At 37.5% G+C, this 13,342-nt stretch overlaps 1 protein-coding gene across 1 annotated transcript in view; it reads right to left on the bottom strand.

The window, feature by feature from the left end:
* NAV2 (neuron navigator 2) overlaps positions 1 to 13,342 on the bottom strand; it is a 420,322-nt gene that overhangs the window by 92,824 nt on the left and 314,156 nt on the right. The window contains 1 exon segment of the mRNA XM_025200388.1: positions 2,908 to 3,046. Coding sequence (XP_025056173.1) covers positions 2,908 to 3,046 — 139 coding nt within the window.

Raw genomic sequence — 13,342 nt, 5'->3', positions numbered from 1 at the left:
AGCTGAAGAGGACTCCACATCCATCTCGTGGGGACTCTGAATACATGGCAGGGTAATAGAGACCCTGTGTGAGATTCAGAGGAGCTTGGCGACCTGATCCATCGCCCACCTCTTCCCATCTTCAAGCGGAAAGAATTTATAAGACGTATCTACGAGTCCGATTTTGGTGGCGCGTTCACCCAGAGCATCCGGAGCTCTGTTCCGTGGAGCCTAGCAAACTCCATGTGACTGTTCATGTTGTCTGTGTCTGTAACCGCAACTCAAGCAAGTTTTCCAGCCTACACCACTACCATCTCTGGTGTAAGTAAACAATCTTTAAATCTACCGTTAAGCGTCTGTGCCTAATTCCAGCTCATCGCCCGCCCTCTCCGATCCAGCGTGGAGAGGGGAAAGCACGGAAAAGGGCCCGAATCGCTCCCGGCCAGCACACCTTCCAGCCCTAATGTCTATGAAATCTTGCACGTCCACTCTTGAAGCAGCTTGGCTATATAAATCGTTGTTTGATGCTAGGGAATAAGAAGAGCACAGAAACAGGGGTAGGGGGCAGGGAAAAAGAGACTTGCCATTACAGCAGTAGCTAAAAATCCACTCCATCTGAGAAATCATTAAATTGGATGAAATGGGAAATCTTGTAAAAGTCTAACAGAGGTCATCCTAAGCTACAAAGTCTGCTGACTGAACTAGAAGCGATCTTAACTGAAGAACTGAACTCTTAAAGCTTCAAGAACAGTCTCAGAAATCAGATGAGTTTAAATGGCTCTGCTGCCTTCTTAAAGTAGCCTATAGTTTAATACTGCTGTTACTGAAGCTGAGGATCTGTTTTTTCTTATGACCTATTTTAGCATGTGGAGGTGGATAACAAGCTGAATATAGGTTACCAAACCAGCACCATGTTGTGACTTATTAACAGAAGTGTCATATGCAAGTCATGGGAAGGGATTCTTCTACCCTCTTCAGTACTGATGAACTGTGTCCAGTAGAGAAAGGTCAATGTGGAAAGCAAAAAGCCTTACTACATGGATCAAGGCAAAGAATACAAGAGAAGAAGGGAAACAGTGGACCATAAGGAATACTTTCCTTACTAGGTTTCATTATTAGCTATGGCTGTTAGTTTTGGTACTTAGGAATTCAACTCCAATGTAAGCATGCTTCCCACAGTCCAAGCGTATTTACTTTCTCTTGTTAATATTAGCTTTTGGTTTTTAAGAAAAAAAGTATTTTATGAATAACAAATTGAAGTTAATGAAAACTTTCACTTAAGTACAAATGGACATTTTACAGAGATTCATGAGTGCTCACAACATTCTGAGCTAGTTCGCAACACAATTTTTTGACATGCATATCTATATGCTGTTCAGCATATTCTAAAATAGAGGGTTTTTTTAAGCTAATGATTGTGTGGGAAAATGTATGGTCCCTGTGTAACTTTTTTTGCAACATGTTGGAAGAAAAGCACTTCAATGACCTTACCTTCTCTCATTAGTTTGGTGAAGGACTTGCATTAGCATTTTCATACGCACATAACGTCACTGACACACAACCAGAGGCTAAATCTTTAATATAGGCTCAAATACGCACTTCATGGCAAGGGAACAAAGAGCAATATACACTTACAACATAGTACTTCAGGCAGCACAACACTTCACAGCAACCACATGGCTACATTAAAACAGCTATTAAAAACAGATTCAAGTTCCAGTCCAAAAAGACAGAAAGAAATCACATCAACCTCTTTTTGCAAAGCTGCATCAGCTACAAAACTGAAACAACATACTCTGCTGTGATACTAGAGAACCACTTTGGTCCACAAAGCAGTTATAAGGACCAAGGATGTATTTTTCAGTGCTGCATGTTTCATAACAAAATTAGCATCAATATAAAAAGAAGACTGCCTCTTGTATTATTGCAACACATTGTAATGAAAAATATAAATAAAACTGATGGGTATCATCAACATCCAACTATATTTGGATGTGCAGGGTAGAAGCATGGAAAGCTGTGTTTGTGCTGCCTCTGGATACAAATTTACTTTCCTACGAATTACTGCCAAAAATAGAAAGCCTGCAATAACATGTAGTCCTGGAAGCTTAAAATAATATATTTTATTAGCAAACATATGTTTACTTTTCTGCTGAAAGTGCAATAATCTTTAAACTCTCATGTCAATTTAATTAAATTTTGTTCTTTTATAAATTGTATAGAACACTTTCTAGTACTGAAGAAAAATCACATCTGCTATTTATAATGCTGCATGTAAAGTGGTACCAATAAAAAATTAATACTTAATTGTTCTACATTGGTAGCAGATATGCCACAGATTCCACACACAAGAGAAATATTGTGGTAATCTCATACACCACAGTGGGGTAACCATTGGTAAGCGCCACTCTTTTAACAATAACCATTGTATTTGGGGTATTGGAAGAAGATTACTGTTGACTATCTTGGTTATTCATGGACTGATTTTCAGAGGGGATGGGCTCCTGCAGCTTCTGTGAATCCCAGATGGAGTTTCTTATGCCACTAGTTCTAATATATATATTTTTAATTGAAATAGAACTAATGGTGTTAAAAGTCCCAAAGTTGGGATAGATCCTGGCCCCTGCAACTCCCAGCCTCTCTAAGGATCAGCCTCACTTTAAAAAAATACAGCTAACAGATTATTTCTCTGCTTCTGGTTAAATTTCCAACTCTTTCAGCCTGACTTCTTGCATGGCTGTAAAGGTAGCCAAAGATTGAGCCCAGGATTACTATATAAAAGAAAAATGCATAAGTGGTTCATTATTTCAAGAAAGTGTTGAGCTTTCAGAAGGATGAAGTCATTCCACCCCAGAGCCTTGTATCTATTGCTTAAAAGAAACAACTCTTCAATGCTACCATTTGTCCAAAATGAAATAGAAAACTTACCTGTGCATCCAAATTTTTACGGGAAGAGGCAGGTGTGTTGGCATAGGAGCTGATGGAGGAGCTGGTGTTAATATCATCGGTGCTAAGGTTGTCTATGGTGTCACTGATCCCACTGCTGACAGAGCTGCTGTCATCCCAGCTGGGGAAAGAAGCACACAATTTAAACCCAACACTTGGGCTACTAAAGAACCAATACACAAAAAAGTTCAAAATGGGAAATATTATTCATACAGGCTATATCCTATCTGAGCTGCAAACACAGGACTGCTCTCTTTGATGTTATATGGCACAAGGCAATGCCATGCAGAGGTGTCCTGTATGGGCAGATTAGGTCTGCAAAGCTAATGTGTGCACAGCAAGCACATCAGCACTGTGCTGCCTTGAGCTGTGTGGGTACACCCTTAGATATCAAGTTTGATGTCATATAAAAAGTCATTTGCATGACTGCCATAACTGTCTATTCTGTATTAGCAATAAGATCCTGTCACGAATAAAGCCTTTCTTCATATTGACTCGATTCAAAATTTGCAAATGATTATAAAGTTTTAATTCATCACCATCTAGTCCCCCAAGAAAAAGATAAGCTCAAGGAGATACTTCTGAGAGAGAAAACAGGACCATGCTGATCCATCAGCAGGGATGGGAACTTAAACTCCCTGTAGAAAACAATTTATAAGAAAGTTTCTAAACTAATTGTATTCATTTTATGTACCTGGCCCCACAACTATATAAGCACCCGCTTCTACTGTTCAGTTCCCAAAAAGGAAAAAAGGGCCAGAATTGTATTCAGAAACTGCTTGTTGTTTCTAGTTTTTAAAGGTTTAATGAAAGGATGTCTCTGTTAAGACAACTACTGTAAGTACTCTCGTACATTCATATCCCTACCACTCAGCTTACTACTAAGAATAGTTTCTTCCAGCAAATGATAGCTTCATTTGTTATCAACAAATATTTAAGTCATGGCTAACTGGAATCTTAACACAACAAAGGGCATTTATACACATACCTTTTTGTGCTGCGATGTACCAGAGATCGAGCACATCAGAACAGACTTGAATAATTGAGTCTGCTCTGCTTGTGAGCTGACGCGCCCAGCGCTGTGTCGTATTCATTTGTATAAAGAGTGAAATGCAAGTCAGTGCTGGGAAAATGGCATTGGTGTGCTTATGAACTAAAACACCTTTAGTGTTTTAGTTCCAAAGTGTGCCACTGCCATTTTCTCAGTGCTGACGCGCCCCTTGCCATTTATACAAATGCACGTGACACAGCGCCAGGGGCTTTCAAAAGCACCTGGCACTGTGTCGCACACACACGTCTAAAAATGCCTGAAGTAACCACATATTTACGATGACTTGAAGGTCATAACAGACAAAACAAAAGAAATTCAAAGGGTAAGGCCTCACTCCACCCTGAATATGTGCTCCTAAGTAAACTTCATAAGTAAAGATCTACAAACTAGCAAGTAAGGAAAGGCTTTTTCTCCAAGGGAAATAAACTCACATTTGAACAATGTCCTACAGATAGCCTACTGGAAAATACATATTTCAGAAAGCATTTAAACATGGATAAGAAGCCCATGCGTTTCAGGTGTTGGTACTATAGCTTTTTTAAAACATGGATCATGGATTTAGAGAAATCCAGTCCTGAAACTTCTTCCAAACTTTCATAGTTCTGAATAACCCAAGACCACAGAGGGTTATTGGACCAGAATTTGGAAGCCACATACAAACTGGATACACAAGATACATAATACATATTTTTAAAAATTAGCTATTTATAAAAACAAGGGACAATGGGTTCCAGAGGTTAGAATTAAGGGAATTAGATTCAGGTTTCACGGGCTGAATTCACAGATATACTACTAACTTGCTGAACAACCTTTTCTCCCCATTTTTCCCACTTGCATTTACAACAATAGTAATTTATAGGGACTGCAACTGAGCTTAAAGTGATAGAAAAAAGATGATAATAGGACAAAATAAGCAGAAGGACTTTAAACAACAGTTTTATTTCAGTTGCTATTTTCCACTATCCCATATAATACAACACTGTTTATAAAAGTTTGACCACTCATTATCCTCATATTCTCCCAGTTCATCAAAGTACATAAGCAAATAGCTAACACAATGCTCTGAATAGCCCTATAGCTAGTAGTCAATCCCATGCTACTTAAGAGTTAGACTTAAACATTTTGTTGAATTAAGATGTACTGAGTGTGTCTACATATGTATTTACATGCACCTAAACTTAACGCACCTTTGCTGAAGGCACATTAAGGCAATTTAGGCATGTGTCTACACTTGGATGTGCTAATGTGCATTCAGGCGCATTAAATTTAGGTATGAGTAGCTAAGCGACATTAGCCCACATGCAGATGCGTAAATGCACATTAAGCGTATACATGTGGGCTAATGCGATTTAGCTATTCGCGCCTAAATTTAATATTTGCCCCTTAATATGCCTTAAAAATGGAGATTTTAAGCTAATCCCATTTAAAAGAGGTATGTGTAGACATACCCATTGACTACGGAGAAAATCAGAAACATGCATCTGAAGATATGGGTTGTTATATGGCATTTAAAGGGATTTTACAAAGTGTTCTAGTTTAAATATTTGCTGTACTTCAGTCTAATAGAGAAAAGTAACCATATAAAAACTTCATATTTTAAAACCTACTACATTACCACAAAAAAAAGAACAGCCATATCTCTGGGATCCAGAGCTATAATGCCTAGTATTTTGCCTGCTAGCAGCTAACAAATAATACTAGTATTCTTGCAGTTATGCTGAGGATACCAATAAATGATATTGATGCAAGCTGTTTTGACAAGATGCCAAAGCTGCCAAGCTGTTTTGATAAGATAAGATGCTGTGTAAGCTAAAAAGAGCCATATCAATTGCAGCTTTATTTTGAAGCACATCCGAGTGGGGAGGAAATCAGTCTTTAACAATAAGAGGAATGGATAAAATGGACAGGAAAGGAAAGCCTGCCTAATTAAAAGGAGTTTAAAGATTGTATTAATTGGTACTGTCCATTCAAGCAAGACCCCTGACTTTATTTAAAACTGGTTTTATTCATGCATGTTCACTGGACTCTACTATGCTGCTAATGCTAAGCCTTCCAGAAGCAAAAACTGCATAACACATATATCTCAGGACAAAAATAGGAGCATTTATGTAACCATTAAAATGCATGTACACTCTAACTTCTCTTTTTTATAAACTCAGTAATGAAAAATTATTCATCTTGAAAAGATTACAGCATTTCTAAACAGGAAATATGTAGCAGGTAGCACACATTATATACTGAATGCTTTATATTGTATTCATTCACATAGGGTCATAAAAATCAAAGCTATAAAAATGTCTTACATACATCTCTTGCAAGCATAGGCAATGATCTCCCCAAAAAGGCGATAATCAGTTACCAAGCTCACATGGCTATTTCATATTATCTCTTAAAATGGCCCCAACCCCCTCACAAAAATTAGTTCACATTTTTACCTTGATTCAGTGTCCTGGTGGTTAAAGTCAAAAGAGAGGAAGCAGAATGGGAAATCAAACAACCCTCGTAATTACAGCATTCCTGGCTCTCTGAGCCATGATAACATCTTTGTAATTTAGCTGGTGCAATTAATAATTTCTGATGTCAGCAAAAATCTACTGAGCCATGATGTGAAGCTGGAACATTTGGGCTTTTCTTCCTCCACTTGATCAATCAACCAAAACCCTACTTTGATTACTGGAAATTACATGAATTCTTAGAAGTATATTCATTTCAACCTCTTACCTTATATGTATAGAAATTGTACCACAACCCTCTCAAAGGACATCACCAGAACTGAAAACATATCTGATTGCAAATAGCTTCTATAGGGATTTCAGGTACTATTACACGTGAACAGATGAGAGACATCCAAAAGGCATAGTAAAACCTCAAAAAGGCATACACACTGAGAAGGCTGGTGCACCAACATCTCTTTTAATATCAGTTAGACTGCAGGTACTACCCTCTCAATTCTCTGCCTAGCCCTAGAGGAGACCTACAGCACTGTTGAGCAGACTATACTACTTTAGGTTATATTTGGTCAGCCTTAAATGTAAAGCATCATTCCCTAAGCATCTCAGACGTTTTCTGATGCTTTAAATTTTAAATACAGCTTAAGAAATGGAAACTGAGTAGAGGCAAAGCTGCTCTCAGATTTCTAAAAGCCTAAACAGGTACAACCGAGCATCAACTTGAAGATACTCATCTGTAACATAATACCTAATAACTTTATTGTACTACTCTTGTCTACCCCTTTTTGATCCAAAATGAGGCCTGTGGATTCAACTACTCACTAAGTGACTATTGCTCATTGTACTCTGCTCCTCCCATGCCAAAGCGATCTTTATGCTCTCTGCCAAGGAGTGCACACTCACAACAGCCACCCACAGGAATACAATCTCTTCCAGAGCTGCCGTCCAGCTGAAGTGATGCTTTAAGAGTAGTGTGGAAACCCTTCTTCTCTCCCTGCCTTTATTCTTCTCACCCAAAAGTGACTGAGAACAGTACTCCTGTCAGTCTCCCACACAAAAGCAGCAGGACCAGGTCAGCTACTCAAACCTACTTTTTTGAAATAGTCAGAACTGCAAACTGGTCGAGTATTCAGTCTTGCAGTTTTCTACAGTCTGTTAATATTCTCCAATTGAGCGTGGTTTTTTTACACATAAAGGTGGCTACTGCAAGGGGGTATGAATACACCCATGGGATCCTTGGACATCATTTCAGTTCAGAACTTCTCCATATTCACATGCGCTAAGCAAAACAATAATTAAAACATTAGTAAATAATACTATTAACAAAGGGCAAAATGCATCACTATCTTTTTGGGTTTATACTTCAATTTTGCTGTGGAATAGCACAATAAAAATTACAATAAATTGTCAAAGACAAAAAGGTATGGCACACCTCCAATATTGCATTAGAAACATGGCAATGATCCTTTTTCATCTAAAACTTTCACTGTTTATTTGCTTATTGAAAGAGGAAAAAAATCATCCGATAAATTAATAAACACCTCATAAAGTATTCCAAGAAAAAAAAAGACTCTCAAAATATGCTATCAAGCAAGATACTGAATATTTAAACTTCCATTATTTTCCTCTGGGATTCTACATGATACTGACATGGTTGTATTAGGAATTCAGGAAGCCAAATAGAGTCACTTGCACAGGGTCTTCCACCTAAAATATTATAATATTAATATGCCAAATATATGTCTGCATAAGACTTGGTGAACAGAAAATCTACTAGCAAAAGTAACAGAGTTTAATGAAAATACAGCAATTGTATACAGATTGTCTACTTTCCATGTCTTCAGAAAATCTCCTTTGTCATAATTCAATGTATTAATTTAATTTTAAATTGAAACAATTTTGATGCAGCCGCATTTGGAGTTCAGTGCTAATTTAAACACTTCTGAAAAGTAAGATTGCCAAAACAGTTAAGGAAAAGCAAAACATGAAGGACCTTGTCATCATATAGTCACTTCCAGCTGTTCTTCTTGAGGCAGAAACTAATCATTTTAATGACTCATATCAGATTGCATAACTAAACCATCATACATCTACTGAAGCTGTTTGGTCCATTTTAATTTTTAGTGAATATTCAGTTTACATTTCATAAGCTGTTAGGCTCTGTTTCACTAATTCCATTTAGCATCACTGTGGCCAAGCAAACTGTGTTAGAAAACGAGTAAATTTTGAAGGATATATTTTAAAAGACTAGCAATTATCAAGAGATAATATTACTTAGTCAGGGGAAATATTTGAAAAAAAGATTCGTAAAAGCCAAAATATTACAGGCGCTCTCTTTATTTTAGTCCTTCTTCAGTCCCTAATCACAGCTCTGTTATCAGCGATGAAGAACAAGCCATTTCTTTTCGTCTACTCCTTTAAAATTTGAACAAGACTAGCCATTGTCAAACTTCCAGTAAGCACAATCAAGCACACAGCACCTAGGGGATTATCACCTTATTTTAGCATGGTATAGGGAACCTTCCATCTGATTCATTCTGAAGAATCAAGGAAAAAAAGTTTCTGCAAGAACTAATAATCTCATGCTGAAAAGCATAATTTTTAAGTGTAACATCACCCTTTACCTGCTTGCATTCTGAATTTATACTCAAAGAATCATCAGTTAGTCACTATATATAACCACTAAACCCTGCAGCCAGACAGCTGTATTAAGTTGCAAACGCTTGACTGGTGGAACTTGTTTTTTTGGCCATTGTTCAAAACAATAGTTCGTGTTGAAACTACACTGCCTCCAGGGCTAAAAGATAAATCAGTATGAGTTAGTGTGTCTGACCCAAATGTAGGATTAGCACTAACCCATAGCAATGTGAAAGGAATCCTGTAAAATGCTTTCAGCCAGTCCTTAATTCTTGTATGCTGGAGTTGCACTCCAGAATTCAAATGTTAAATGTTTTTTCTATTGAAATGTTTACATGACTTGAGTTATGAAGTATCTGTCTCCCTAAGATGTTTATAAATAAGGGACTGATCTTACAATTAATGCATAGGAGCAGTCCCATGTCTCTACTGAAACTGAGTAGGCTCCAAACGGGTCTGTGCCCAGACAGTTGTATAGGGTTGCCAACCTTCCCGCATTGGGTGTGAGTCTACCAGAATAGGCATTGATCTCCCAGTGACTACAGAAAGCACTCCGGGAGGTTTTAATAGGATATTTTAAGAAAATGAAATTTATTACATGACATCATGTTGGAAAAAAAAAATCTTCCAGAATAGCTTCAGTCAGAGTTGGCAAGCCTACAGTTGCAGGATCAGTACCTTTATTTAGACATTGGTTGAAGGCCCCAGGATAATTCCAATCCTACACCAGTTTTGTACAACTCCGCTGACTTTAATTGAATTAGCCCTAGTTTATATCAATGAAAGCTAAAAGGATGATCATGGCCCTTGCATCATTGCTGAGATCACTTAAGTTCTACCAATTCTACTAGTGATAAAAATTCCTATAAATATAAATTATACAAGCTTTCTGTTTTCTTACCAAATAGGTCCTTTGCTTTCATAACAGTAAAAACAACATTATCAAGAGTACACATCAAACAGTGCTTATTTACACACATCCACTCCTTGAAAAAAGTAAACTTTGATTCAGTGTATAGCTGGTGGGTTGTGAACTAAGGAAATCTGCAAAGATGAAATCAGTGCTGCTGTGGTTCCTGCAACTGTTGTGTCCCCACCACCATTGTAAATGCTGTCTTGTTTGTGCTCCTTACAACCGATTTCTTTTGGTATTCTGCTGAGGGGCGGTGTAGGCTTTCCCCATGAATTTCCAGAGGGGTTCTGCACCTGGACCACAATTAGGATTTACCATTTTTCCCCCGTTAAATGTTATTCTCTTCTTAATAACCACTGAAATATCACAGCTAAACATACAGAGGACATTTATATGGACTTGTGCAAAGGAGGCAAGGTTAGAAATGTGCTCCTGGGTGACTGAGCAGAGCAATTCCCACAGGGATGAAAACTGCTAGAGACGAACGTTTATAAATAAGAGATGTTATTGTGCGTGCATGTCAGGGTATTGGGGGCTTTTTGTAGCTGCCTCTGCCAAATAATTTACTTTTTCTCATCCAGAGGCTGACAACTTTAGGATTGCAGTGTTATTATAAATAATAAGTTGAAGAAGAGACTGCCACTTATTGAAATACCGGTATCAATTCCTGACCACTTGCTTTCTACACAGTCTTGCATCTAAGAATTAACCCAGGACCTTATTCAGCTTGTGAGATCCAAGGGAATCACATCAGAGAGAGCTACAGTTCCAGGAAATTCTGTTCACAAAAATAAGCAAAGAATAGGAGATTCTCAATTCTTATGCAATATAAAAATACTTTCTAATACAAAGGGGTAAGACAAAATGAGCTGGACTCATGTGATTTTGATGTAATTAAGATGTGAGGGAAAAAGAACATATAATAGTAAAGAAAGAAAAACACCCTGAAATGCAAGCAGCACTCAGATTCTGCTGCGCTGGGTGGTCCAGAAAGAATCAAGGAAAGAATTCCCACTAGAAGAGTAATGTACTCTGAATCTTAACATCCTTCCTGACACTTCACTAGGTCAACTTAATATGCGTGTGTGTGTCCAAGACAACAAGCTCGCTAAATGACAGTCCCAAAAGAAAAATGCAAGGAAAGCCATCATTTTATCTGGTATTTAACTTAGGCTGCACTTGTTTCTTCCCTAGACTTGAAATAAAGGTACTTTGTGCCTGAAAGCTTGCCTAAAATCTCTCCAATTTTACAGTTGGTTCAATAAAAGATCACCACAAAAAACAAACAAACCCTGTGCTCCTGTCATACTTCTTGGACCATCAGAGCTACAACAACAGTCCTACCAAAAAAAAGGATGGTCACTAAGTGCTCACAAAACTGAAACCCACCAGTAGGTGGTCTGGCACAGTGTAGCCTTTTCTCTCCCAGTCACCCTTTCCCTCTCCCCCCTCCTGCTTGTACAGCACTTTATAATGGTAGTATTATACAAAACTTCTCAGTTTTTCAGGAGTGCAAGCTGTTAGCCCCAGCAGGAAACTCAGGGAGAAAGCAAGGAACTTGTAAGTGCCAAAAACTGAAGTAATTTCCAGTCATTGTGGAAGGTCTTAATTATTTATAAGGTGTCATAAAGGTGCTATACAAAATAATTAAGGCACAAATCTTGCCTAATTGGTATAGAGTTAAATGCAGGTTTTTCACATTTGTAGCACCTCAGAAATCTTGTTCCACATAACACTGATCATCATCAGCTGAATACACATGGACACAAAGATAAGGTCTGTACTCATTGGGTTCCTACCAAAAAATTAAAAAAAAATGAAGATAGTGGAGTATTAAGTTGTTAAAGTATTAGAATTTACAAATACTTCGAATGAATCTAATTTGGCAGTGCCTTGATCAACAAGAGTTGCTCTGTCCCAGGAAGCTAACCCAGTGAAGAGCGACTACTCATATCATGCCATGACTTAAAAGAACACACACAAAATCAATAGTAAGCACTTCCCTTAATAATTTAGACTAATCTGTGCCAACGATGGTTTTTATGAGCAACACAGTGAATTGTTTGGTTTCTTATGGAACTGCAACATTTTAACTAGTATCCATAAGTGCAATTTTGTGGAGTCCCTTTAAATTAGACTAATTTGTAAGAAATTGCAAAAATTGTAAAGGATTTTACATTTAAAATACTTTATTAAAGCTTTAATACTTTAATAAGGCAAGCACAGGGGCCACTATAACTTTGTAAATGAGTAAGAAACACTTGCAAAAAACAGGACTGCCTATCAAGTGTTAAAGTGCAAGTGCACTGGGCTCTGTGATAATGGTGTGACAACAGCCCCACACAAGCTATTGTTATGTTACAATGCAGAGTGAGCTTATTCTCATAAAGATCAGGTCCTTTCTTTCTAAAGAAAGCACACTAAGTGTCAGAATATTACAAAATCCTTAGCACAAGTTCTGTAATAGGAACTGAAGATCTGTTACTTGAATGGGAAAATATCTAATTCAATTAGGCAGCAGTACTCTGTGAACAACTTCATGCTGCTACTTAATCTGTAAATATACTCACGGTGGGCCAAAACAAAGCCAGTAAAAAGCTATACTATCATCTATGCTATACCAGTTAAATTTCCTGTTATTTTTAAAATATATATCATTAAAAAAATAAAATGAGGATTTAATTTATTCTGCAATTAAATTGGAAAAGAAAGTGAAAAGAGAAAGAAAAGAAGTTCTGACATTTACTGCATAATACATTTGTCACAAAATCTGCTTTCAGGCTGCTATCAGTTTTAAAACTGAAACTCTTTAAACAATGCTTTAATACCATATAAAGCCCAGACTTTTGAAAGTGTAGAAAACTTCCTACCTTGTAATATTCTTAGGCCAAAGCATTTCTCCACTTTGTTGCCCATGAAGAATTCCAGAAAAAGGGCTTAGATTGATTTTACAGGTTGATACCTTCATCAGGCTACCATCAAACACCCTGCTAAAAAAACAGCTTGTACTTTGAATATAATGAGTGATATTTTTAAAAGCTGGCAAGATTGTTTTTACTAGAGGACTCTGCACTCAGCAGCTCTGAAAGACACTGGAAAGTAAGGTCTAGCTAGAAGGTGATGATCATCATAAACTCCCAGTAAAGAAATCTGATCCCTCAACCAAATTAACCTCTGAAGTGCTGAAGGAGCGAGAGGTCAAGACTTTCTGCTAGTACTAGGTCATCTGTGAAAAGTTGTAATGTGTGGGCAGTGAAACAGGCAGCTTGAACACAACCCTCCTGATCAGATACCATAACATATAGAATAAAAGCTCAGCTCAGCAAAACACACCCTGTTTGCTCAAGAAACTGTGTAGCTTGCTGA

Source organism: Alligator sinensis, unplaced genomic scaffold, assembly GCF_000455745.1.
Source record: "Alligator sinensis unplaced genomic scaffold, ASM45574v1 scaffold442_1, whole genome shotgun sequence".
Lineage (NCBI taxonomy): Eukaryota > Metazoa > Chordata > Crocodylia > Alligatoridae > Alligator > Alligator sinensis.
This window is presented reverse-complemented; position numbering and strand designations above follow the sequence as displayed.